General features: G+C 42.3%; 3 protein-coding genes across 4 annotated transcripts; 2 read left to right on the forward strand and 1 right to left on the reverse strand.

Annotated features, from left to right (window-relative positions):
* The first annotated feature begins 1,753 nt into the window (after positions 1-1,753).
* tyms (thymidylate synthetase) lies at positions 1,754-5,332 on the forward strand. The gene is made up of 6 exons (XM_086066574.1): positions 1,754-2,057; positions 2,521-2,594; positions 2,908-3,082; positions 3,528-3,629; positions 4,008-4,255; positions 4,364-5,332. Exons 1-6 carry the CDS (start codon positions 1,841-1,843, stop codon positions 4,499-4,501), a joined length of 954 nt encoding a protein of 317 aa, XP_085922700.1. The 5' UTR covers positions 1,754-1,840; the 3' UTR covers positions 4,502-5,332.
* A 202-nt stretch (positions 5,333-5,534) lies between these two features.
* On the reverse strand, positions 5,535-18,328 carry LOC147156082 (tyrosine-protein kinase Yes). The gene is made up of 12 exons (XM_086066572.1): positions 17,902-18,328; positions 12,962-13,271; positions 12,503-12,602; positions 12,312-12,410; positions 11,143-11,246; positions 10,923-11,072; positions 10,626-10,781; positions 9,204-9,383; positions 8,499-8,575; positions 7,798-7,951; positions 7,469-7,600; positions 5,535-6,517 (listed from the first exon to the last, which is right to left on the reverse strand). Exons 2-12 carry the CDS (start codon positions 13,257-13,259, stop codon positions 6,309-6,311), a joined length of 1,659 nt encoding a protein of 552 aa, XP_085922698.1. The 5' UTR covers positions 13,260-13,271; positions 17,902-18,328; the 3' UTR covers positions 5,535-6,308.
* LOC147156083 (glucagon family neuropeptides-like) lies at positions 6,361-25,553 on the forward strand. Of its 2 annotated transcripts, XR_015092211.1 has the most exons (8): positions 6,361-6,530; positions 6,724-6,789; positions 20,302-20,678; positions 20,767-20,871; positions 21,857-22,003; positions 22,124-22,228; positions 23,358-23,921; positions 25,221-25,553. XR_015092211.1 is itself a non-coding variant. In XM_086066573.1 (7 exons), exons 3-7 carry the CDS (start codon positions 20,560-20,562, stop codon positions 23,524-23,526), a joined length of 645 nt encoding a protein of 214 aa, XP_085922699.1. In that variant the 5' UTR covers positions 6,361-6,530; positions 6,724-6,789; positions 20,302-20,559; the 3' UTR covers positions 23,527-23,932. The 2 variants fall into 2 exon arrangements, 1 of the variants encoding a protein (XP_085922699.1); XM_086066573.1 differs by lacking the exon at positions 25,221-25,553 and having other exon boundaries at positions 23,358-23,932.
* Positions 25,554-26,639: the final 1,086 nt, after the last annotated feature.

The raw sequence follows: 26,639 nt of genomic DNA on the forward strand, positions 1-26,639 counted from the left end.
ACTTTCAAAGTTTAAGTCTGGAACGGAAATTCAGCGTTTGGAATTTATTCTCTCGGCAAAAAGGCAAATATTTCGTTGTCAGTAGGTTAGTGTAGAATATAATTGTATATTTTAAAATTCTTTAGCACGTGTGTGTGAAGTTCAACACACCAGTTTAATCCCTCAAGAATATATGTTAGTTTAGCTCGTATACAATACAAAACCATACCATAATTTAAGTATTTTATCAATAATCAGCATTTCATTGAATTGTATCACTCTGCTGGCGTTAGTTTATTGATTCAAATCTATTATAATCATATTTTATTGAGTTAAATAGGAAACTGAGTGTTTTAGACAAACTCTTATTGTGAAAACTAAACCAAATCCAATCGTTACATGGCATTTGTTTTCATTTAGTTCAACATCGTATTTCCATACAATGGGTTACAAAAATGTAATTTTAACTCATTCATCTATCTTATATTTTTTTTACCCATACAGTACAGTATACATAAGTTAAAAACAATCAGTTGATTAAATGTGGATAATTATTTATGCAATTTGAAAACATTAACCTACTGTATTTTATGTACATAAACACATTTTAAATTATTATTATTTTTTTATTAAAAGTGACTTTTAGACATTTTTATTCTCACGTTTTAACTTTCTTTTCTTTTATTTTTTTCTGTTCGACCGTGAATGAACAGCCCTGTCGTCTTTAAAAATCCAAAATGTCCTTCGGGGGCAAAAGTTTGCCCATCCCTGGGCTAGCATGTCCTGACTGAGGTGACCCATCTCGCGTCACCCTCCCACCGGGTGCTTTCATCCCCTTCCTCCCTCCACACTTCCAAGAGAGAAGAGGGGGGGACACACTTCCCTAAATCAGCCGGAGGTGAGATTAGGTTACCGCATGGTGATGGCAATCGCATTCCCCTCCTAATAACCTGGTGCCCATTACAGATAATTTCTTAAAAGGCCTCACTGAACACTGATCAAGCGACATTTTCTTGTTTGTACACATTTCATTTTCCATTGGCTTGCTTTTTACTCATGTGGGTGATGTTTATCTTGTTCAACACCACGTTGCAAAAAAAAAAAAAAGAGAGATGCATACATTACGAGGCTTTGAAAGCATTGCGACTTCCAGATTACCAAAAGACACCTTTGAGTCCTTCAACTGCACATAGAGGCTTAATAAAGCTTCACATGTACGCATTTGTCCTTCCCTGGTCCCAGACTCCCAATGACCCCTCATCTATCAAGACGACACAGTAAAACATGCCGGGGGGGAAGGGGGCGGGGGGCGGAAGTGCAAAGCAAAAATTGGACTACAAAACAAAAATTGGACTACAACAAATACATCAAATGCACACTTATTTATTTAACAAAAATGCTGCTTGGTTGTCATGACTAGCTTGCGGAACGGTGACATCTTGTGTCAGGTAGGGCGAAAACGCCTACTTTTAATCTTTTAAATACGATCCACTAACGTTATATTACAGTTCTGACCACCTCCCGAAAGTTAAACTGCTGTCATTTGTATTAACCAAATGGTGGCAGTAGAAGACCACGGAATTTTAAGGCGTGTTTTTTGTAGGACCATTTTAGGGGTTTATATTAAATAAATAAATACGTAGATAAATACATATTTCTACTTGTTTCAGTCACTGCCTAGTTTAAATAAAGTTCTCTTCAAAATAAAAAGAAGAGCAGCGCCAATTTTAGTTCTCGCGAGACTTCAACAATAACAAGGAAGTTCTTCTCGTTCTGCTATTGGCCAGTATCTGAAATTTGCACATCACGTGGGAAGTTTTGGAGCACACAAGTGACATTTGTATTTGACTTTCTCCACAAAATGCCCGCCACGATGGACCAACCGAGCGGGGAACACGGCGGTAAGAAGCCAGAGGAGGAGGAGAAGGAGAAGAAGAGCTCACCGGGTTTGTTTTGCGACGAGCGCGGCTATCTGAACCAGGTGGAGTTCATCCTGGAGCACGGCCGCAAGAAGGGAGACCGAACCGGGACTGGCGTCATTTCGGTGTTCGGCGCTCAGGCTCGATACAGCCTCCGAGGTAAGCCTGAACGCAAGCCTCTCATTGAGCTCATTATGCTTGTAGAAAAATGAAGAAGTAGCTCATTTACATATTTTACATGAGGAATATCTCACGGAACACCACAAAGCAAATCTCACAAAGTATTTACAAGTAATAATGAAATAGTGATGTTTTCGTCTTAATGTACTGTACTCACTTTGAAATGCGGGCCCGTCTTGTTCTGTTGGTATCACCGTCATACACAGGTTAATTGTATTTTCTGCCACCTGGTGGAAGCGTATTGAATTGTTCTGCCTGTCGCCACACGTCGTTGACTAGACAAATAACATTGTTTGTAATCAATTCATATTTTTTGGTCCAATTCAGTCATGGCAGACATTTTGAAGTGGGTGTCATTAATGAGTGCCTCTTAAACTAGGTCTAAAAGTATCTTTTTAATAGATAAGAATATGTGTTTGTGTTGCTAACTTTTGTTTTGTAGATCAGTTTCCTTTGCTGACAACCAAGAAAGTATTCTGGAAAGGAATCCTTGAAGAGTTGCTTTGGTTTATCAAGGTTTGTGTCTATGATCGGAATTAAGCGATAAGACAAACTATGACCTCAAAACATTAATATTGATCATTGGAAATGTATCTTATAAATAATGTTAGCAATTTCAAGATGAATGTTCTGGACTTTTTCTCTCGTTGGGCACTTACTATACCATATTACGACCAACGCTGCCAATAGTGATTCAGATTTTTCTCTGCTACTACCACACAAAAAAATACTCAGATAGATGCCTATAGATGTATTTATTAGCGGCTTTAGTTATATTTTAAAGTAGTTTATTATCAATTGTGAGGTATTCTGTGTTTTGCATTGCCAGGGGTCGACGAATTCTAAAGAGCTGTCGGAGAAAGGTGTGAAGATTTGGGACGCTAACGGCTCGCGCGGCTTCCTGGACAAGTGTGGCTTTATCGAGCGCGAGGAGGGCGACCTGGGCCCCGTGTACGGCTTCCAGTGGCGCCACTTTGGCGCCCAGTACACCGACATGCACGCCGGTACTGCTCCAGTAGCTTATTTAAATTGCTTTTAGCCTCCCACCTGTTTTGCGCGGCCAGCACGGTGGACGATGGCTTCGCACTAATGTTGCCTGTGTTCTTCTGCCAATATTGTTGCTCAAAAAACTAGATCCTGCGTAATGAAATGGATACATATTGAAAGAAAAAAAAATGAATTATATTTGTGTATTTATCCATCCATTTTCCTAACCGCTTATTCCTCACAAGGGTCGAGGGGGAGCTGGAGCCTATCCCAGCCGGCTTCGGGTAGTCGGCGGGGTACACCCTGAACTGGTTGCCATCCATATTTGTGTACTTATTTACCTATTTAATTTTGGCACTTCTGGTGGTCCGAATGGCCTCATGTCTGTTTGAATCATATCTGAAACGTTATGAAGTTTAAGTGGCTTTTGGGACAACTTTATTTATCTTTTTCCTCCCTCAGATTACACGGGGCAAGGCGTGGACCAGCTACAGAAAGTCATCGACACCATAAAGAGTAATCCAGAGGACAGGCGCATCATCATGTGCGCGTGGAATCCAAAAGGTGTAGACAAACGCATTTGCCCTCACTGCCTCCATTTAGTCTTTTTTTGGATCAGCCTAAAATGGCAAAAAGACACAAAAGTCACACATTTTGTTCCCCAAAAATGTCTAATTGAAAAAGTCATTAATTAAAAAAATCAGTAGTGTATTTTAACTTTATTTAAATATACACATTTCTTAAAATGTGTGAAAGCTTCAACAGTCAACATTTATTTGTTGTAATTAAAAAAGAAAAAAAAGTGAAATTGTAACAGTCCAGATAAAAACACTTTTAGTGTGATATCATTACTTATTTTAACAACAACAAAAAAATAGCATGACGTCTTGTCGCATGCAACGTGTAACTCATTTTGTGGCTTTTAATTGTGTAATTTGCCAGACCTGCCTCTGATGGCGCTGCCTCCCTGCCACGCCCTGTGCCAGTTCTACGTGTGCGACGGCGAGCTTTCGTGCCAGCTGTACCAGCGCTCGGGCGACATGGGCCTGGGCGTGCCCTTCAATATCGCCAGCTACGCCCTCCTCACGTACATGATCGCGCACATCACGGCACTCCAGCCTGGCGACTTTGTCCACACGTTGGGAGACGCGCACATCTACGTCAACCACGTGGAACCGTTGAAAGTCCAGGTCGGTGCCGTTGGAAAGCAGACCTCCGCCAAGGCCAAGCAATCTTGCATGTGCCCGAATTATCCTCATTAACAGCCATTGAATCGTTTGCGCTCGCTTGATTGACAGCTGCAGAGGGAGATCCGCCCCTTCCCCAAAATGAAGATCCTGCGGAAAGTGGAGCGTGTTGACGATTTCCGCGCAGAAGACTTTGAGATCGTGGACTACAACCCGCACCCAGCCATCAAGATGGAGATGGCCGTGTGAGGCGTGTCGCTTTTTTTAGTCACTAAATGTCACATAAACACTCAAAGTACTTGTCACGAAGGAGACATGTAGACAAAAACGATGACAACTTCTACTACTATTCAGGAAGTTATCGTAAGATTAGACTTCTTTTTGTCGAGGATAAAGAATATATACCTGGAAGCATTGTTACATTATTTGTTTACATGTATTCATTTGAGCGAATATTCATTGTTTAAAGAGTTCCCATGACAACTGGGACGGCGGTACAAACTGGGCTACTCAGTGTTGCCGACTTTTTTTTTTTTTTTTTTAATTAGTATTCTTCAAAAAATGTGTCTATCAACAAATCTATTGTGTTATGAAAGCCTCTGAGATGAATAGCACTTGCGCCAAGCCGCCACTGGCTAATTTAACCAAAACCAACCTGTAAAGAGTCGATTGGGTTTTCACTCGTGGAGGCATTACTGAATTGCAATTTGCCAATTGGTATGCTGTTTTTGTCATGTTGACGACAGGCGGCGGAGCTCGAGTCCATTGTCGCTATATTTAGCAACATTTCAAAGTGCTTGCAAAATGGCTAACCGTAGTAGCCAACTTGATGTAGCTGCGGTTATTACGTAAACTAAATTAAACACATTTTGGGAACTGAGCAGCTAACAACTTTGTCGAGTAATTCCATTGTACTACAGAGACTCAACGATCAGTACACAAGCTAATTTCCATAATCTGTCTCCTTTCAAGTCGTGATTTGGAAAAAAAAAAAAAGCAGATAAGCTCACGTTCCTTTGTACTCATGTTTCTAAATAGGTTGTGTGTTGAAAATGTTATTTAAATAAAAGGTTAGCGGTGGGCTTTGATTTCCATGTGTCTTCTTATTAACATCTTCTCATCTAAAAAGCAGGAGTGTCTATAAATAACCATCCCATGGGAGTCACAATACATGTAAGTCCATTTTCTCCTTTATGTGCTGAATTAGTAAGTTAGTGTACGGTAATAGTGCAAGTTATGTGGATTTCTTTTCTTCCAGGTGGCAATATGGAGCAGACCAGGAGCAACTCATTCCTTTATTGTACAAATCCCCAAGGTGAGGTTTTCCCCATTCAGGATTACCAGTTTGCTTATATATTTTAAAAAAAAAAATTGTCTGTTCATATACAAAGCTTAGTCATGTTATTCCCATGAGGGGAATGGGTCCATAAACAAGTTACTGTATGTTGCTATGCTGCTTGACTGTGGATAGCTCCACATTCTTAAGAGGTTTAGTTTACACTCTGTAAAAAAAAAAAGAAAAATCATACAAATCAATGTAAAAGTTGCAAATGTGAGGATGTCAGACAGAAATGCATGGATTTTAAAGGCCTTGAATGCGCTGTTCTTAATACAACCACCTGATATGGATAACGTGTTGTGACAGAAGGCCGTCCATCCCCAGCGGGACTCTCCATTGTTGCTTTATTCATAATTAATGCTTTCAATGCATAATTTACCTTGTAAAACACGCCAGCAAATTGAGCAAGATGTCAAATTTGCAGCTATCGCTTCTCTTCAGGCTGACAGAACTTTAACCACCAACGGACACTTAAGTAGGTACACCCGCGCAATGTCATGATGTCAATTATGTCAATGTCAGCTATATTTGTTAATATTTCTATGTTGTTGTATTTGTAAAGGCAAAATTCTTGTTCTAGTTCTTGTATTGGATTATATTCGATTTTGCCCAGGTGTACCTATTGATGTGACCAGAAGAGTAGATTTCTGAGTGTATAATGCAACTCGACGCTCAGGTTAACAGTCAACTTTTTTTTTTCTCTCCCCCCGTGGTCAGCTATAGGTTCTCCCCAGGCTGGTACTGTGGCTCCGTGGCAGTGAAGTAGTCCTCCAGGAAAGACTGGATGTACTCGAAGGTGGGCCGCTCGTCGGCCTCCTTCTTCCAGCACAGCTTCATCATCTCGTGCAGCGACTCGGGGCAGCCTTGCGGGCACGGCATTCGGTAGCCGCGCTCCACCTGCTCCAAAACTTCGCGGTTCACCATTCCTGCAAGAAAGTGGTGAGTTGAGAAAAAAACATCATTTTGCTTCTGGCTGAAAAAAAGAAAGGGAAAAAAATCTGCAAAATTCATGCATCTTTCATGTTATCAATAGCATTTCATAATTTTGCACTTTATAAAAAAACATACAGCAATGATGTAATTTAATGGAAAAAAAATATTTTGCTACTCTATCAGTGTGTTGCACTTTCAGGTGCGCCCACCTTGGCCATGTAAAACAGGCAGACATACACGTTGATCATTGAGCTGTCGCAACTCAGTGAGTACTGTTTTTAATTTTTGTCTTTTTACATGCATTGCTGCATTGTTTGTGTTCAGTTCGTTGCTTAACGGTTTAAAGCGCCGCCACATTGATGCCGCTTAGCGTTAGCGTTAAGCTAGCGGACTGAAAGTGAAAACCTTAGCTATGTGGCTGTGTTAAATACACAATGTATAACAATCAACGTAAAAAAATATCTAATTAAATACTCATATTACATACATAGGTTTTCTTTCATCTGAGTGAGTAAATAAAAGTAATTAAATGTATAAAAAGCAAACAAACACATGTATCGTAAAGATGATGGTACACACATAACAAAAAACATTCTCTTTTTAGGGTAAGAGACAAACTTGTAAGGGGATTTCCATTACGGTCATAGCACAAGTTTAATTATTTCCATGGATCGGGCTCATAAATGGTGCGTGGCGTGCGTTGCGCATAGTTTGGACACGGCACACACACCCTTCAGGTAAGATCCGCGTGACAGATGGCTATAAACAAGAGCGCTGTTCAATCGTCCAGCAGATGAGCTCATCTGTGTGTCCGTGCATGTGTCCGTGCTTGTGTCCATAGTATGGACCCCAGACATGTGTGTAATGACCGAACAAATTATCCCAGTATCTAAAGGCAACTTCGTACGTCATCGTTTTTTTTGGGGGGGGGGGGGGGGTCTTACCCGGGTAGGGCACTCTGCCTTTGGTGACAAGCTCGGTGATCAAGATGCCGAAAGACCACACGTCCGACTTGATGGTGAAGCGTCCGTACAGCGCCGCCTCCGGTGCCGTCCACTTGATGGGGAATTTGGCTCCTGGATGGGACGTAACAGACATTAGCTCCACTGGAGGGTGCTCAAGTGTCCTATTTTGGAACCTTTTCTCTATTAGACCGTTTCAGATTGCTCCAAAGGCCATACTGGATTTTTCATTTGTATTAAGACTAACAAAATGTGAATTTAAAACCTTTGACCGGATGCTTGCTATTAGTGGTATATTTCATTTCGCTCACCTTGCCTCGCCGTGTACTCGTTGTCCTCGATCAACCTGGCCAGGCCAAAGTCTGCAATCTTGCATACCAGGTTGTCGCCCACCAGGATGTTGGCGGCGCGCAGGTCCCGGTGGATGTAGTTCATCCTCTCGATGAACGCCATGCCATCAGCGATCTTAGAAAAACAAAATCAACAATGACTCTTGCAACTGTCATTCTTGCAGGTGGCACATAATGGCAATTATGTAACAAATTTGCATGATCCCGCCCATTACTTGGAAGAGAGGCTGGGTGAAGATCCGTTGCTCACAACACTGTCTATAGCATGATATCAAATCAAGTTATCAACATGGAAGTGGATCGTATATCCTCTTCATGCACAACATACATGGATCTGCTACACTAATTGGCAAAGTGGCTTGGTGATGAAGCGCTGCCTTCACCAGGGAAAATGCAATCAAATGGGTACTGGTTTGAAGTCAGCCATGCTTAAAACCACCAAACCACAAGTGCCATTCATTTGCAGTCCAAACATGGAGAGGTTAACATCTCCTGCTCTGTTTGGATGAAAATGGTCGTGCAGTGGTTAGAAAAGACAGAGTAGCCCTTGCTTTGTTGCAACGCCCTTGCTCCGCCCCCTGTTGTCATGGTAACAAAAGCCTTGACAGAACCACCCCCCTACCAAACCGAATGGCAGGACAATTGACAATATTTCAGCTCACCTGTGCGGCCATGTCCACCAACAAGGGAAGCTTCAGGAACTTTCCGTCGCCTTCTTTGAGGAAGTCCAGCAAGCTGCCTGTTAATTAAAAAAAAAAAAACTGTCCTAAAATGGCGGCAAGGACACACACTGAATGCATACAAATGTGCCACCAGTATGCGGCTCTTTTATTAGCATGTAATAAATAGTCAATGAGGCTTACTTAATTGTCACTACCTATTAGCAAAAGTATTAATCAGAGCGGAATATCGTCATGTCATAAAATGTGTGTGAAATCATGCGAGCCCCCCAACCACAAGCAAAAGGTCCGCCTTTTCAAGGCTAACTAAATTAAAACCTCCATGAATATTCTTTATTTCTTTGACAGTGCTGCTGCGCTAGAAAAAAAGAAAATCCGAGTGGGTGGGTTCACTTCTTGAACGTGGCAGGCTCGGGAGCTTGATGCGTTTATAAATAGACCACGGGAAACGCAATCGTGTGCTAGACACTCTCACGGGATATCAGTTTAACTCTAAACGGAGAATCCCCCCCCCCCCCAACATGCTACATAATATTACGCATTAGATAGCCATTCAATTGCCCACTTTGACCAAAGCTCTGGTTGACTCAGTCATGATGGTTTTTCACAACTGTTGCGCAACATTATTTTCAATTTGAAAAAGAAAAGTAAGAAAAGTTGCTAAGCTAGGCATGTGCGCGTGTGTACCTTTGGCCATGTACTCGGTGACTATGTAGATGGGCTCCTCAGACACGACGGCATAAAGCGGCACCAGTTTGTCGTGTCGTAGCTTCTTCATGATCTGAGCCTCCTGCAGGAAGGCCTCGGGCGACATGGTGCCCGGCTTCAACGTCTTGATGGCCACTTTGGTGGTGCCGTTCCACGTGCCTGTTGAGGGGAGGATGACGGACGGCGTTAATTGTTAAGCGCTGGCTACGGTGCCGTCATGCCTTCCTTGCAAAAATGTTCTCCTGATTAATAGTCATGATTGGGGATGAACAGATTATCGGCCGAGCCGATAATCGGTGACGATATTTGGCATTTTGACAAATATCGGCATCTGCTGGCATCTCACTGAGCGATGAATGCTTGCGAACATAGCGAGTTTTGGGGTCTTCATCAGGATTTGTAAGAAGTTCACAGACAGTTTTTACTTGTTGCAAAGACATTTTGAACATGTTCAGACAAATTTTCACTGTCTGCGAAGATCAATTGAAACCATGACGCAAACCCAAAAATCACAATACAGGGAACTTTTCATTTATGTATTTATTTAAATTTATTCCACTTTCCACGTTATAAAAATACTGACACTTGTTGTTTTTCAAAATAAAAATGTTTGTTAAAATTAAGAAATTATGTTGAAATTTTGGAAAACTTTATTTGTTGAGTTATTTACTTGCTTGTTTTTTCATTTAGTTTAACACCCGGGTGGTGATGACCCAGGAAGTTTCCTGCAATTTGATAACATTTTAACAAAGCTGTCTATTCTTTGTTTGAAATTAAAAGAACAACCTTAAACATGCTGAAAAGTTATTTTAACAAACGTACTTAATGGCGTTTCAACAAAGTATTTTTTCAAAATTTTGACTTACATGTTTTCTCTTTTACGGCAAATTAATATCCACATGAAATATCGATTATCAGCCTCCTTGACTACTACTAATCAGTATTGTATCGGCCCTGAAAAAAAAACTGTCTATCACTATTCATGATTACAATATTGATCAAAATAATGCCAATTAACGTTTTGCCTGTAATTGTGCACTCACTCCTGAGTGAGATCATCTCCAGAGATGAAACGACAACAAACAGAGGAAGCCACTGCAGGAAATGGACCAAAATAGACACAAGCGTCTGCTTGATTTAGCCCCTAAAACATCTGTATTTCCTCTGCCAAGGCCCTTTTCTTTGCACTGCACACTAGCATTGTGCAGTGTTTCACATAGCTGACTCTGGTTTAGCGGATTCACACAAAGTTAGTGGAACGCTGATGTAGTGGTTCAGATTGCTGACTTATGTGGACGAGAGAGCCTACTTGTGTGGTGGCGACAATGTGACTCACTTCACCATTTTGAGAAACACCGGTATAGTGGTTCACCCTCCATATTGGTTGATGTTCCAACTTACCCATCCAGACCTCTCCAAAGCAGCCTTGGCCCAGTTTGAGCTCCAGTCTGAGGGACTCTCGGGGGATCTCCCAAGCGTCCTTGGCGAGACCTTGCGTCTGAGGTTTGACCGTGGGGCAAACGGTGCTGAGCTTGTGGCAGAGGCCGTCGGCATGCTCTGCAATACCGCACAAAAAAGGGAACCTCCGTCATTATTGCGCCCGCGCGCAGTGCATTAGATGCAGCCCACTTAGATTACACCAAAACTAAGGGGCTATGTGCCTCACTGCATTTGTGGCTACAGTACGCGATGTCATACCCGTGTAGTGTTTGACTAGTTTCTGCAAGGTGTCAAACTGCGCTCGCGTGGTGATGTAGTACCCGCCGCTGTCCAGCTTGCGGATCTTGTAGTGCTTCACATTGTCGCCTCTGGTTTCGTCCCAGTCACGGATGGAGAGAGAAAAAGCACCTGGACACCAAGACCATCAGGATACGGTCGACATGAAAACATAGCAGGAAGTGGACCGGGAAGTCGTCACCTTTGGTGGTTTCACTTTCTCGCGCCAGGAACGTCCCTCGATGATTCCCTGGATTAAGCAGCAATCTCTCCGCGTCCTTGCGGCCCATTTTACCAAAGTACCATCTGGGAAGACAGACATGAAGTAACCCAACTTTTTCATCCTAGTGATAAAGATGGCGATATCTGCTAGGTATGGTAGTAGTTCACATAGTTGACTTCAGTGGAACAGGTGTTCTGCAGCAACCGTGTTCTACTGGTGGAGTGCAGTCGATTATGTGAAGCTACTTTGAGCCAGTCTAAAAAAAAGTCAGCAAAACCTGGTGTAGTAGTTCACATTGTTGACCACAAAGTTGGGAGCGATTGATGCCGTGAAGTTAACTGTGTGAACCATAATACCAAACTTCTTCAGACTGGTGTTGTGATTTACATAACTGACTCAGAGAAGAGAGGGTCTGCCTGTGCAGTGGTCTACTGGGTTCGGAAAGTCAGCTATGCTAACCACTATCCCAGTCTATTTGAGAAACAGGTGTTGTCATTCACTTTGATAACTCAGGAGGAGGAGGAGGGGTCTTTTGGTGTAGTGGACCACATCACCGGTTTAAAATTGTTTGCGAAATATAGTTTGTGTAATGTAGTGGTTTTACATAGTTGACTTGTAGTGTAGTGGTCTACTAATATTGTGGCTATAGAAATGTTAATGTTAATGCACTACACCTGTCTAAACTGGTTTGAGAAAAACTGGTGTAGTGGTTGACATAGCTGACTCTGGAACAGACTCTGGGGGGTCTACTGCATACTCATCTGTGGACCACTATCTTCTAGCGTCATGGTTCACACAGCTGCTTCCTAGGCAAAGGCAGACCACTACAGTCAGTGACGTGAACCACTACACCAATTTACTCAAACCATTTTAGTGGCATAGTGGTTCACATACCTAAATCCTGGTGTCAGTTATGTGAACCACTACTTCAGTGTTTCTCAAACTTTTTTTCTCTCTCCACTGAATCAGTACACTCCCCTCCTCTAAATTCAGCTATGTGAACCACTACAACAGTCAATAATATACAAGGCTGGCGATAGGTGTACCCCACTTCAGCTTGGATGGGTTCCAGCTCACCCACCATCTTATTGAGTACACATGTAATAGATGGATGATGTAGTGGTTCACTCACGCAGACTCTTACTTACTCTTCGGCCTGTATGGAGTCTGCAGGGGCCACGTAGTTGCTGGGGATGTAACCTTTCTTCCCACTGGTGATGGAGCGAGCTTCCCACCAATCTCCTTCCCTACGGAGGGAAGAGGGTGTCAATCAAGCGCTACAATTTGCTTCAGGTGGCCACACTGCTGTTTGTAGTTGTCATGGGGGACACAACCGTACGTATTGTTGATGATCTGGAAGCGATCGCCTTTCTTGAACGACAGGTCATCCGACGTTCTTGCTTCGTAGTCGTACAGCGCCACGAAGAAGGTCACGCCGCCTGGAACAAACAGACGGACGCTATGATACGACGTATTGAGACACACGGCCTAAATCACTTAGTGAAGATGTCATCCCCGTTTAGCAACCTGCGGACAAACGTTCCTCCGTAATCACGTTATCTCCCAGAGAAAAGCAAACATGTTCCTCTGGGAGAACATCATCCGACACGGGGGAGGATTACCGACTAAATCCCAGCGAAACAAGAGGCTTATATACAATCGCAGATCATTATTACAAACTAATTACGGCTTGAAAATGGGACAGAGAGAGATGGCAAGACGTATATGGAAAAACTCCAAGGTCAGGTCACTTGCATATCAAGGCACCACATCCACCGTACTTGACTTTTTGACTTACTTGGGACGGAGCCAGAGAAAGAGTTGGACACGGGTCCGGTGAAGGAGGACGCCCCTCCGAAAGGGGTCATCCCGGTTGAGGATCCCCCGAAGGGTGTGAAGGCAGAGTTGAAGTTGGCCGCACCGGAGCAGGAGGAGACGGAGGGTGCGAGACTGGGCGGGAGCTGGGTTGGATCAGGCCCGTAGTGGCCCACGTGGGGCGTTGCCACCGCCGCGGCATTGGGGTCGGACAGCGAAGGGTTCTCCGGGCCGTACTTGATGGCGGGGCCTTTGTCCTCTTTGCTCTTGACGCAGCCCATCACGGCGCCCTGCTGTGACAGACACAACAGCTTGTAACGGCGGAGGATTAAAACGCAGCCTTCGTGACATGTAGGGCCTGAAACCGTCGTAGCGTGTCCTAAAATCAAACGTCACGGCCTAACATTATCTCCCAAATCACTGTTGTTGTAGCTAAGACGATAAGCCGTGTAGCAACTGCGACATAAGGGTGATAAATCCGCTTTGAACCAGTACCACCACCAGCTGCTTATACTGGAGCGAAACAAAAGTTTTCATTTTATCGCTCAGTTCCTTAGATTTGGCAGAGGTATATTTTGCTGAATTACAGTTATAATTCTTTAATAAAAAAAATATACAAGCCCCCTACCCCCCGTAAACATTATTAAGCATATATATCATTTATACATGTATTTAAGGCAAGTTGTGAAATGTCTGAAGTCCTCTTGTTTATGTTTAGCAAATTTAAAACACAAATCCTGCCGAGTACTGTCTCAAATGTTCTGTAAATGTATAGGATCGTATGCCGAGAAACGTTTCTTGGGAGGAGCAATATGGCGGCCTCGCGGCTTCAAGTCTTGGCCTGTCGGCTATCCAGTCATACATTCAGATCAGTGGGCTAACCGCTTAAGTAGGTTGCATACTAGGCAAAACTACAGTAATCTCATGATGACAATGACAGAAAAACAGGAAAAAAAAGGTGCAGTTTGTTATAAAACGGGGAAAAAAATGTTTACATGTAAAGAATGATGGTGTGGTCTACTGGCTGCTTAAAATAGGCTAAAAATAGAATTTATAAAATATATCACTTAAGACACATTCTGTCTACGTTGCAAGCCTAACAAAAATATTTTTCATGGTTACTTGTTGCTCAGCATAATGCCAATGTAAAACTTTGACAATACAACACAGCACAATTTCATGCACTCATTCGAGGCGCTGCATTAAATATCAAACTGAAGAAGATATATTGAAGCTACTGTGAAACATTGCAGCGCGTTTCTTGCTGTGGTCCCCTCGGAGGCCCCGTGCCCGACCGCACTGCGAGATTGAAAACATCAACGCGGCTTTCATTCCTCCTTCTGGCATTAGTGGCATTCTTCTCTGACACGCTCGTAAAAAAAAAAAAGGCCTTTGGGGGCAAGGAATTAAGGGGGGGGGGGGGTAGCTTGGATTGATTAGCCAAGCTGGGCCGCGGCGGGTTAATTGTCATGTGGCGCAGTCGCATTTTATTCCGAGATCAATGTGACGTGTGAAGAGGGATCTTCGCCAAGTAGGGATTTCGGGAGGAGTGCGGAGGGGAGTTCATGGGGTTCTCTCAGCCGTACTGAGAATTGGGAACAACAGGAGGGGGGGCGATTGATTCCGACATGTTTTGAGGGGAAACAGCAGGTTGGACTGATGATGGAGGTTGGTTGGTTGGTTGGTTGGTTGGTTGGTTGGTCAGCGGAAAACGTGCCAACTTTGCCAGATGGAACGAAAAGGAAGATTACCAGAATAGAGGATTTGCTTTAAGAGGATCATTAAAAAAAAAAAAAAAAACTGAGCTCATATTTATCATGACACAATGAGTTTCAATCTAACAACCCATTTTCTGACCCAAATGCTACAAATTTTAGAGTTCTATGTCCCAAAGGAAGATTCCATAGAATGGATGTAGTGGAATGAGGTTCCTCAAGTTAGCAAATTTAGACGGTGCCATAAATACCAAGTAAACACATTCTAGTGGGAAATGGTTGGAGTGAGATTCCCCAGGTTTGCAAAATTAGCATGTCAGGTGTTTCAAACTGCTGATTTTGCCCTTGGACACTCTTAGAAACAAGAACCAGCAAGCTGAAATCAATTTTGTTTGTTAAATTGGAAACATTTAGCTCTTAAGATCCATCTTGGCATTCAGTCGCAAGTTGCTGAAAAAAAGAAAATGGGAACAGGACAAAATTTGAGTTTTGTTTCTGCATGACCATTTTGACAACTTTATTGTGATCTGACCGGAGTGAGGTTCCCCATGTTAGCAAAATTAGCAAGTCGGCTACCTTTTTTGGCATGTTCAACAACAACTAACAAGCTAGAGTTAATTTGATCACCGCTATGCATTTGAATGAGGTAACATTTAGCTCTGAGCTTCAGCTTCATAAATATTTTTGGGCAGGACCATTTTAACGGAGTTTATTTAGAAATGGAAATGCGGTAAATCCCCAATAAACACATACTGGTGGAGAGTGAACGGAGTAAGGTTTCCCATGCTAGTAAAATTAGTGCATCAATATCAAAATATCAATATGTGCTCCCGCTGGAGGATCTTTAATTTAAAAATCCAGTCAATTCTGTCAAAGAGCGTTACTAGCCGCGGGACCACAAGGAAAACCCGCCTCACTCTAATTATTGGAACGCATTCTCATTACCGGCAACATCCCGTTAGCCCGAGGGAACGCGACCTACTATCCTGCTTTGCATGCAAACGCGCCACAAAAGACACAATAGCCGAGTTGACGAGAAAGGAAGTCAACGTGTAATCAAACATGAATGCAATTGTACAGTGCGTGTTAGCTCCTTCCTCTATTTGGATGTTGTATATTCTATTAGCGCTACCGTGGATGTGTGCCAGTTTAAAATGAGGTCACTTTCTACTCGGGCTAAATAAGTAGCATGAATGTTGCTATTCAGGGGGGTGGGGTCCACAGGGCTACAGTACGTACTGAATTTAGACGCTAACTTTAATAAAAGTAAATAGCCGCACTACAGAAGTAAAAGCAGTCTAGTAGCCAAAGGCTAATTGACGCTGCTAATTTTGCTAGCCTGGGGAACCACACTCCGTTCCCTTCCCAGCAGTTGGCCTGTTCAATTGCTCTCTATGGTGTTTTGTGCCAAAACACGAGTAGTTGTAAAGATGAAACATTGTTTAATAGCAGAGCCTGAAGCTCAGAGCTTCTCGTCCTTGAAGGTTTCGACCATATCGTCATTTTGAAAGAAAACATTGAGTTTACCCTCAAATCTGGTCTCCAAAACGCTGGCGGAAATGGAAAATTAAACAAAACAAAAAAAGTCCACATTTCGAGACGCAAAAACAAACAGCCCACCATTAGCTGCGCGGAAATAACATTAGATAAAGCTCATGAAAGCTAATATTGACTTCTTCTTTTTTTTTTTTATATCAAGCACCTGATTTCCTCCACTCCAACCGTAGCGTGAGAAAAACGACACTGCTTTAACATCCTGTGAAGGCGGCTAACTTAACAGTTGACATTTGCCTGAGTAAGAACGAAAATAAGGTCACACTATCCATGCTGACGCGCTGCACTTGCTGTTAGCGTTTGAAGGCCTGCAACAAACTTTCCTTTTCCTCTCGTTTTGATTTTCACGGCAACCCGTTCAGGCGACTAACTTAAGAGGTTGTTAGGTAAGACCTCTTAAATGGATGAAAACAAGACGGCACTGTCCATGTTAGCATGCTACGTTTGCTAATGTTAGCCAAAAGATGGCCTGCAACAAAGTTAATCCGGCAATCCATTTAAGATGCCAATTTAATGCTTGACATTTGTCTGGACGAGACATCTGACAACAAAAAAAACAAGCTAGCATGCTACATTCACTAATGTTAGTGATTGATGGGAAAGTCCAGCCATTGAAGGCAGCCCGTTTCGGCAGCTAACTTTGGTCAGCGGTTGACACTTGTTCCAATAAGTGCTATTACGCTCGTCACTTAGCATCTTTTCGGACAGCTGTTGGCAGCTGACGCACCAAGGGCGGATTTTCACCGGCTAACCAGATGCTGCGTCGTCGCAGCTTCCTTCCGCCGCGTTCTTGTGATGCCGCCGTTGCTCCGGTGGAATTTTGTCTCGGGGGACTGACGTCAAAGTCCATCTCTCCGGCTCCCAAATATTTCAAGACAGCTGATTCCCACATTTGCAAACACAAGATCCACTTCTTTCTATGACTGGATGGATTTAGCGAGCAGCCTAGAATCAACAAAATCAATAAAAAAGCACTCTTTTGCTTAGGAAGCAATATTTTTCATGTTTAATTTATATCAGTCCTTCTCATTTAAGGGGGCGGGGCGATGCCAGGTGGAACTTTTTTATTTTTGGTCTTACGAGAATGAAATGTAATTGCACATCCACTGCAGTAGGTGGCAGTGGCGCTGCCATTGTCAGAGAACGTGCAAAAAGAGTATTAGCTCTACTTACAACAATTTTATAGACAAAAGATGTGTGTGTGGGGGGGGGGGGGATACTTTCTTCTTCCTGGGGGCGCCGCAACCAAAAGTAACTGAGAAGCATTGATTTATACTCTTTTTGGAAGCTGTTGCTATATATACATATGGCCTAATTGTTTCATCTATTTTTTTAAATAAGTCCTATTTTTGATTAAGATTTTTCAAGCATGTCATTAATACATATATATATATATATATATATATATATGTCTACTCCCCCCCCCCCCCCCCATTATGAAAAAAAAACATTTTTGGGCCCTAAGCCACAGTTTGGGAAGCCCATTGGGAGCGCTGCATCGCATGGAATCCTCCCAAATGGTTTCAGATGAATGATGAGTTCAAGATGTGTGCGTGTCCCAATACTTTTGTGGCATGTGCTGCATACTGATGACTTCTTTGTTGATGCCAGGCCCTCCCTCACGTGACAAAGACCACTTTGCATTTGTCCTTACCTTCCTTTTTGGAGCCTCTTTTCGCTGCCTTTCTTCTTTGTCTGTCAGTCTCACGAATGGAAAAAGAAAGGGGGGAAAAAAGCAAAGAGCTATTCCAAGCGGAAGCGATCCGCCTTCATCTTGCGTGCGTGCGGGCGGGCGCGCGCGCGTGCACCACTGCTGTTAAGTAGAAAGCAATGTGCCGATGAGGTGCAGCATGCTCCAAGCAGCTCAAGTCAGCTCGTGCTTGCGTCCCCTTTGGACGCTGACGTTGTGGCGCGTCGCGGCGGCAGCATGTCCCGACCGACACGGGCCTCTTGAGGCGAGCCGAGCGCAGACGCCGATGTGACGGCCGGGATTTGGAGCCGGGCCCGGTCCGCTGCTGCTGCTGCTCCTGCTCCTGCTGGAGGACACAACATGCACAATGAAGGAGGAGGAGGAGCACACACACAGAGAAAGAGAGAGAGAGAGAGAGAGAGAGAGAAAGAGAGAGAGGGAAGACTCTATGTTTAAAGGGCACTCGTTGATATAAGTGATGCTTTGGCGACCTCACGTGGAGGTTCGCAGCCAGTACAACTGCGAGAAATGTGCCCACTGCCACTTTTCATTAGGATTAAAAAAGAAAAAAAGTTATTCCTACAAATTTTCTTATTGCAACTTTTAGAAAAATTTTCTTTTGAACGACCCCCTGAATTTACATTTTTAAGTATTTTTTTTAATATTAATTAAAATTGTTTTTTTTTTCTTTTAATTTTGTTTTAGCTTTGTTTTCAGCAGTCAGCTGTTAGCTATTTGTAAAGAAAAATAACACTTTTGGTTTTAATGATAGAACTAATGATAATCATTAAAAGCGGCATAATAATTTATATTGAATCCAGATTTTTAATCTATACCCACATGACCTGTTTTCATAGATGATCTCAAACTCGCCTTAACATAATCGGTTTTGAATATTCCGAGTCATGATCAGATCAAGAATGGCATCAATGCTAAAATTAGAATTCTGAATCATTTCCACATGATTGATTTTTTATGGGGGATGGGGGGGGGGGGTGAATTTATCCACACTGAATGAATGACCCATTGTTATTTTATTGGACATTGTCGATTGATTGGGATTTCATTCATAAAATTTGAATACTCATGATTCTGATTTCATGTTAAAACATTTTCATGAATGCACACTGAGCGCTCTCGTTTAATATTGGAGGAACAACACGTGGATTTGGGACCTCGTGTCCCTAATATTTTTGGCCGTGCAGTGCACTTTCCTCCTCAGACCACTTGGAGGCAGTGTTCCTCCAGATTGAATGTTCCCATTTACGTACAGCAGCTCCAAAAGAATGATTTAATTAAAACCTATTGCACATATGGTGCAATTAAAATTCTCCCTAAGTAACTGTTGTAAATGCAATGTTTTGAACTTAAAAGTTAAATACTGAACTGAATTTATGCAGTGATTCTTTCATGTACCACTAGACGGAGCCCACATACCACTATAACAACTAGTTTTTGTTTCTTTTGATGCTCCAAACCCCAACACTTGCGTGAACAAAATATTTTTTAGATTGAATGGTTTAAGTGACAGTATAAATCTAAACTAGCTCCCCAATAGCAACTTGTTTTCACCACGTGAGTGTATTTGTTATGTAACTAACAAAATCATTGTTACAAAATCATACCATTACATGTACATTCATAATTTAATGTAGTTGACAGAAATAGTAATAATATCAATGTACATTTTCTGACTGTTGCATTAAGTATTCAAAAAATGTGACAGACTTTTAGATTCATTTTAATAATGATGAGAAAAAAATATACTACTTGATGAAAACAAAACAGTAATATTGTTGAAAATAAAATAATGAAAAAAATTTTTTTTTTAATAATCAATGTTTGAAATTATGTAAATGATATAAAACATTTAACAAATACAGTAATAAACATGATTATATATGTACTGTTAATATAAATATTTAACATTTAATGAACACAAATTATACAATTGTTGAAATATCAAACAAATTAAAAGTGCTAGGATGTGGCAGCCATTTTGTTTTTGCGCAACAGCGGACAAATAAATGAATTTGTCTCTTGATCGTCTAAAATGGCCTCAAATTTTAAGTCGGTAACTGCCTGGGGTCTGTTTTTGGGTATGGGACACATTTACACATAAAACCAAGGCGGCATAAAAAAAAATATCTTAACTGGAAAGAATAAGAAAGTCTTAAGCATTATGAATCACATCATATGAAAAGATCCTTTACATAAACATCTCTCATCTCATCTCTCCAACAAGGCCACACGAACGCTACAGTGTGCTCGTAAATTATTAATAAGCAGATTATTAATATCCTTTAAAAAAAAAAAAAAAACTTGATGACTCATATCCTAACTTGGGACTCTTTTGCATTTCAGCAGTTGGACAGCTCCGACACCCCACCATCCTTATTAACGACCATTCAAACACATCGAGGCATGTTGGACGGCCGGACAGACTCCAGCGGGACTTGATGACGTGGGCACCTCCCTCTCGACCCCCTCCCGTTCGCCCGCCCACCTTGGGAGCCAGTGAAGGCGGCATAAAAAGCAGCCAGAAGCAAGAGCAGAGGGAGGGACACGCACGCACGCACGCACGCACGCACGCACACTCCCAAAAAGTTGCCTGGCACGCAAATGTTTGGAGGAGGACACGGCGACGCCGCGGAGGAGACGAGACACAAACAAGGAGAGGAGGAAGGGAGAGGAAGAAGCGCTTGCACCTCACTTTCGCGTGCGCACGGGCTCTTCCAACGGTAAGCGGCCAAACAAGACACACTTTATCTTTCTTTTTTTCTGAAGCTGGGACAGCCGAGAAAAAGTGTCACTGTTTTAATTTTGCAGCAAAATGTCCAGCAAAGCCACGCTGGCCTTGCTCATCTACGGCATCTTCATGCGGCACGGCGCCGGCAGCGGCTCGCACCTGGGACTCGCCTTTCCCGATGTCACGTACGTCTAAAAACACTTTTGCAAAGCAGCCAATCAGTGCTTTTACTTGCCTTTATTATTATTAAAAATATATATGTGTGTATATTTTTTTCCCAATATAAACACACACCACATTTTGAAGTTATTTTGATTATTTAAAATGATTTTTTTTTTCATTGTTGTATTTTCAACAATATTACTTACTGTTGTGTTTTCATCAAGTAGTCACTGTAACCAATCCCCAGTTTTCATATTTATATTTATAATTTGTTTTAGATGCACCCTTTATTTGCATTTTTCTTAGTTATTATTATTAAAAATCCATACATTTTTAGTTATTTTAATCAGGCAGTTTTCAGAGCATAAAAGTTTTAACCCACTAATTATAGATTTTTCACCTATTAATTTTTAATAAATTTCATTAAAAAAATTATGTTTTTTTTATGTAAAAAATTATTGACAGACTTGTGATTTAGTAATATTTTTGTAGTATTCACCAGGCAGCTCTAATAAATATTTACAGCATTTATAATTTGTGAAATTTTGCTTTTTTTTATGTATATCATGTTTTAAAGTAATATGATAATTAAATTTGTGATGTGTATTTTTTTACATTTGTTTTAATTGTTGCTTGTAGCATGCATCTTGCAATTTTCACGCTATTCATCCCTTGTTTACTTTTTATCTCCATTTTTTTTTTATCTTGTTCTTAATTTCAGTTTGTTTGGCTAATCTCATTGGGCAGCAAATCCATACTAAAATGGCCACCAAACATCCAGCAGGGACAAGCCGCTACAGTAATGGGATTTACCATCGGATGGATAGCCCACCGCCAAAATAAATAAATAAATAAATGGGGAAAAAAACGTCTTTTTTCAAAGATAATCTCATTTTAATCCTTGCGCAGGCTGGTGTCCCTAATAAAGTGGGCACACGGGTAAATTAAAGAAATGATGGATTTGGGTTTGAAATGTAATTATTTTTTTCTCCTTCCTGGTCCTTGCAGACTTGAAGGCGAGTTATACGACGGGGACGGCAACTCTTTGCCGTCTTTTGGTTACGATGGCCAGCAGCTGCAGGTGAGAAGTCCGCCGACGGGGACGCAAGAGCACGACGACGTCTACTCCTTGTATTACCCGCCGCCCGACAAAAGGTTCGTACCACGTTAATGTACCCCGAGACGAGAAAATCTTTCTAATCCCCAAAAAGTTGCCTTCAAGGTCTGTGGTCATTGTCAGTTGTCTCGTCTTGTGTATGCGTGTGTGACGTCCAGGACGGAACGGCACGCAGACGGCATGTTCAACAAAGCGTACAGGAAAGCGTTGGGTCAGCTGTCGGCTCGGAAGTATCTTCATTCTCTCATGGCCAAGCGGGTCGGGTAAGACCAGAATGTGCACATTTTGGGTCCCTTTACGCTTTTACACTCCACTTGTCGCATGACATCGCACTCCACTTGTGTGTGCGTCAAGTCATTATGTACCAGCATGCTCCTCAATCTGTCCTGTCATCAATATCCTTCCTCGACAGTGTCTAAATGTCTGACTTTTTTTTTTTGCCATTCATTCATTCTTGAATTAATCTCCCTAACTAATAAAATAATAATAATGAATCGACGATAACTGCAATATCGGGATATTGAAATTGCCACAATATGGTCGTCGTCATGTCACGCTATTAAAAGTAGCACATCTGTGAGGTTGGATTCCATCTGTGTACTTCTAGCACCCTCTGGTGGTTAGTTTATTAGTGCAGCTTATTTTTAATTAGGAATGTTTTGGCTACTGTGGTGATTATCTCTCATATAAATCAGTCATACCAGCAAATATATATATATAAAAAAAAGAAATTGGCACTATTGTGAGTTTCTACACAGTATTGTGGGTTTTTTTATATTGTCAACCTCACCACAATATTGTTTTCATTCACTCGCAGCCATTTCCACTGAAGCAACCCCCTTCGCTCCCGGCTGTTTTACTGGATTTGGACCAATTTTGCAAAGCCCACAGAACATTGTGTTCTATTGCTAAAAAAAAAACATGGAGCCTACCAAAAAAAGATTAGAGTCTCTTCTTTCAATCCGTTTCCGTTTTGCAGCAATTAGCATTAAAATATAGCTAAGTTTCATCATTATTCAAAGAGCTTTTTGCAACATGACCCTGGTTGATCTCTTATACTCTGCTTCCACCAGGCTGCCCGTTTTTGGTAATAACTACCATGGCTTTAAGCATTCTCTGCGGTTCAGAAGCTGCATCAAAACCTTCTGTATGCTCTAGTATAAAACCCCCAAAAATAAAAAACTTATTTACACGTTTTTGAGGTTAATGAGTTTATTAAATATAGTTTAATGCAAAATTAGCATTTTTTTTATTTTATTTTTTAAACGTATAAATACGTCTTTGGGAGCATGGTCATGTTTTAAATAGAACATATTTGTCCGTTTTTGGGAGCAAATGAGTTCATCACAGAGCTCGTCTTCTAATTGCCTGGATGTCTGTGTTGCGGCACAGCGGCGGCGGCGAGCCGCTGTCCAAGCGCCACTCGGACGGCATCTTCACGGACAGCTACAGCCGCTACCGCAAGCAGATGGCGGTCAAGAAGTACCTGGCCGCCGTGCTGGGCAAAAGGTACAGACAGAGAGTTAGGAACAACAAAGGACGCCGGCTGGCTTACTTGTAGCATCGCAACCCGCTGACAACGACTTACAACATGTCAAGCGCTTTTTGTCTTTCGTCATGTATGAAGGAAGCCATTAAAAGGAATATTTTGATAATAATACTGTTTGACTTACTACTTGAAAAGCACGAGTGTGTTTGCGTACTTCCGCTGGGGATGTTTTGTTTGTCTTTTAAAGGTTTGGAGGGAGGTGGGGTGTGGGGGGGGGGAATAAATGCTTTAAAAGACAATCACTGTGCTGCTGTCTGTGACATTAAGCTGCTGTAGTTGTGTCGTTTATCCACAACAGACTTGAGGACGTAGGTTTGAGTGGCGTAGACTTTGACGCTCTCCTGGACGGGGAGGACTTTGAGGCTTTTTGGGGGGACTGGCTCAAAAGGCTCCCCCCGAAATTCCCGGTGAGTCATTTTTTTGAGGGGGGGAGGTGGAGGTCTTGGGTCTTGCGCCCGCCCCCCTTTCCCCTCGTACGCTATCCTTTCCCCAAATTTCTTCATCTGTCTCAAATCTGAAGATTCGTTTGGGGTCTTTCGGGTCATTTTCTTCTTCCGCAAGTGAGCTTAAACCTGACACTCTTGTTAAGTGCCAATCTTTGTGTTTCTGTGTGTGTAGAAACAAAATATCTTATGAACTTTTGGTTTTAAAGCGTGTCTCTCTGACCATATAATAAGTATCACAATTTAAAAAACAACAACTTGAAAGCAGATTGTAAGTGACTAAATTACCGTGAACCAAATCTGCTTCAAAATTTTACAAATTCTACCTTGGCCCCAATTCCACCATTCTACAAAATTTCTCCCAAAATATTTTTGTCATTTTTTTGTGTCACTCTACCAATAAACATTCAAACGGCATTCAAAAAAATAACTTTTTTTAAAGCGACTTTGAACTGTTGATACAGTTCCACTCCCGTCCTGTCGGTGGCAGTAATTTGCATCACTGACTGAGTGGTGTCGCTCACGCACAAAACTTGTGAAAATCTGCACCTCAAACTGGATCTGCTAAAAAAAAATATTATGAATTATTCTTTCGCATCCTGCATCACCGCTCTACAAAGTTTAGCAAAAATCTTTTTTGCCATTTTTTTTGTGTGTGTTATCGACAAAGGAACTAACACACACAAAACATACCATCTGGCTTGAAACTGCTGATGCAGTTCTACTCCAGTCCTGGAGGTGGCAGTCCACAATTGTCCCTGTTGCAAGTAGACTAAAACATCGAAAAATGTAAATCGACACCTCAAACCGGATCTGCTTCTAAGTTCTGCAAATTATTCTTTTGCCACTGTTTTACAAAGTGTCACAAAAAATAAATAAACCTGATACTTGTTACATGGTTTTTTCCTAGTGAGAGACGCACCTTCTGGTTTCCGCTTCTGTGCTTCCCTTTCTCATCTTTTGTCTCCAAAAAAAGAAATTGAAATGCATGAATAAAATGAGAAAAGATCAAGCCACTTACTGTCTGCTGCAAACGCACATCTGGCATCACGTGACGGCGGCGTCACATGAATGGGAACCGTCCGAGCGAGATGCTCTTAATGTCCAGCTTGACATTTTGACTTGATTTGATTTTTATGATCGTGTATGGAGACGAACTGTGGAGGAAAATCAGCGAGACAAAGTGGAAATGTTGCGGCGGGATATTTTGTGTGTGTGTGTGTGTGCGCGCGCGCATGTTGACTGCTGTGCACTCTCCTCCAGGCTTTGTGACGCAGGAAGCGGTTTTAGCGGCTGCGCGCTCCCTTGCATCGACTTTTTGGTTTTTGTGTTGAATTGAATGACAGACGGCTATTTAAGAGGCCCTACAATGCTGCACATCATTAGCTCACATTTCAAGGCCACCCGCCATTTAGTGTTTGTTTGCAATTCACGACCCCCCCCCCCCCCCCCCCCCAAAAAAAAAAATCACTTTTTGTGTTTTGAAGTGGAGGCAAGGAAAACAATACGAGCCAAAAAGCCTTACAAAGATGATGCTCAAAGATATATTTGGAGTTATATTTACTGTGCAGGACGTGATTATTCTGATCATTATTATTAGAGGATCTCACTGTTGTGAAATTTGTTGGAATAAATTTTTGTAAACAACAAAATTCTGATCTTTGATGCTTCTTATTTGATTGTGGCAATTTCAAGCCGACGGTTTGGTCCGACTCGGGCCGGTCGGTATCCATGGTGATGTTGATGACACCAGTTGGTCTGCTGCGAGTGAACCTCACCCCCCCCCCCCCCTTGTGTGACATCACGGGGGGGGGGTGTGAGGGGTTGGGGGTCGCCACACTTTCCAACATCCCATGGAGGACGGCGCCGGCGGCCGGCGCCACCAAAGAACGAATACAAAACACTTGGGATGGCAGGAGGAAGTGGACGTGTCGGACACGTTATTGTGGGAAAATGTTTCATATCCGCGACAAAAGCGTCGCGGTCACACGCCGTCTCCGGCTGCGGTTGAAGGTTGATGATGTCCTCACGTCGCACAAAGACTGCCCCAGTTCAAAATCTTTGGTCGTGATTCAAAAAAAAAAAAAAGAAATCAACACGGGCCGTGCACATAACAAAGCCGGAAGTGCAATTCTTCCTTCACGTAACCCTCCTAACCGACAAACAAATGGCTTTGAAAACATAACTTTATTTGACATTTCCTTTGCGTCTCTCGGCCTATTTTAAACGTGCCAAACTGGCTTCTCTTAAAAAAAACAAAAAACATGAGGATGTACTTCCACTCCAGCCCTGTAGGTGGCAGTAATGCAAAATGCAAAGGGGATCCATTGCTTAACAAACAAATTTGCCTTCTACTCCCTCTGCTATATCAGGTAGGCCGCACTTGGCCCCAGTGCAAGCAGACCATAACATCTCAAAATCTGTCCCTTGTGCCAGACCTGCTTGAAAATTTAACAAAATTATTTCTTCCCCCCCCTCCACTCCACCACTCAGTACAGTTTCCAACAACTTAATAAACGTTTATTTGCACCATCTAACTGACGAACAAACAAACGGCATTCAAAACGTAACTTTCTCGCACTTGCTTTTTGTCCCGCAACTATCGCGAGCCAACGACGAGCCACATGCTGCGGCACCGCAATGTCAGATGGCAGGCGACGGCGGCGTGTTCCGGTAGGCGAT

This window comes from Leptonotus elevatus, chromosome 21 (genome assembly GCF_054856555.1).
Source record: "Leptonotus elevatus isolate MCC_2025b chromosome 21, RoL_Lele_1.0, whole genome shotgun sequence".
In the NCBI taxonomy this organism is placed as follows: domain Eukaryota; kingdom Metazoa; phylum Chordata; class Actinopteri; order Syngnathiformes; family Syngnathidae; genus Leptonotus; species Leptonotus elevatus.

What these genes read in the sequence shown, in the direction of transcription:
- tyms (XM_086066574.1), top strand. Translation starts at nt 1,841, where the DNA reads ATGCCCGCCACGATGGACCAACCGAGCGGGGAACACGGCGGTAAGAAG. An exon ending in GTACACCGACATGCACGCCG is followed by an intron (nt 3,083 to 3,527) that starts GTACTGCTCCAG and finishes TTCCTCCCTCAG; the next exon opens with ATTACACGGGGCAAGGCGTG. An exon ending in TGGAACCGTTGAAAGTCCAG is followed by an intron (nt 4,256 to 4,363) that starts GTCGGTGCCGTT and finishes CTTGATTGACAG; the next exon opens with CTGCAGAGGGAGATCCGCCC.
- LOC147156082 (XM_086066572.1), bottom strand. Translation starts at nt 13,259, where the DNA reads ATGGGCTGCGTCAAGAGCAAAGAGGACAAAGGCCCCGCCATCAAGTAC. An exon ending in CACCGAGTACATGGCCAAAG is followed by an intron (nt 8,576 to 9,203) that starts GTACACACGCGC and finishes TTTAATTAACAG; the next exon opens with GCAGCTTGCTGGACTTCCTC. An exon ending in AGGCAGAGTGCCCTACCCGG is followed by an intron (nt 6,518 to 7,468) that starts GTAAGACCCCCC and finishes ACTTTCTTGCAG; the next exon opens with GAATGGTGAACCGCGAAGTT.
- LOC147156083 (XM_086066573.1), top strand. Translation starts at nt 20,560, where the DNA reads ATGTTTGGAGGAGGACACGGCGACGCCGCGGAGGAGACGAGACACAAA. An exon ending in CTCGCCTTTCCCGATGTCAC is followed by an intron (nt 20,872 to 21,856) that starts GTACGTCTAAAA and finishes TGGTCCTTGCAG; the next exon opens with ACTTGAAGGCGAGTTATACG. An exon ending in TACCCGCCGCCCGACAAAAG is followed by an intron (nt 22,004 to 22,123) that starts GTTCGTACCACG and finishes TGTGACGTCCAG; the next exon opens with GACGGAACGGCACGCAGACG.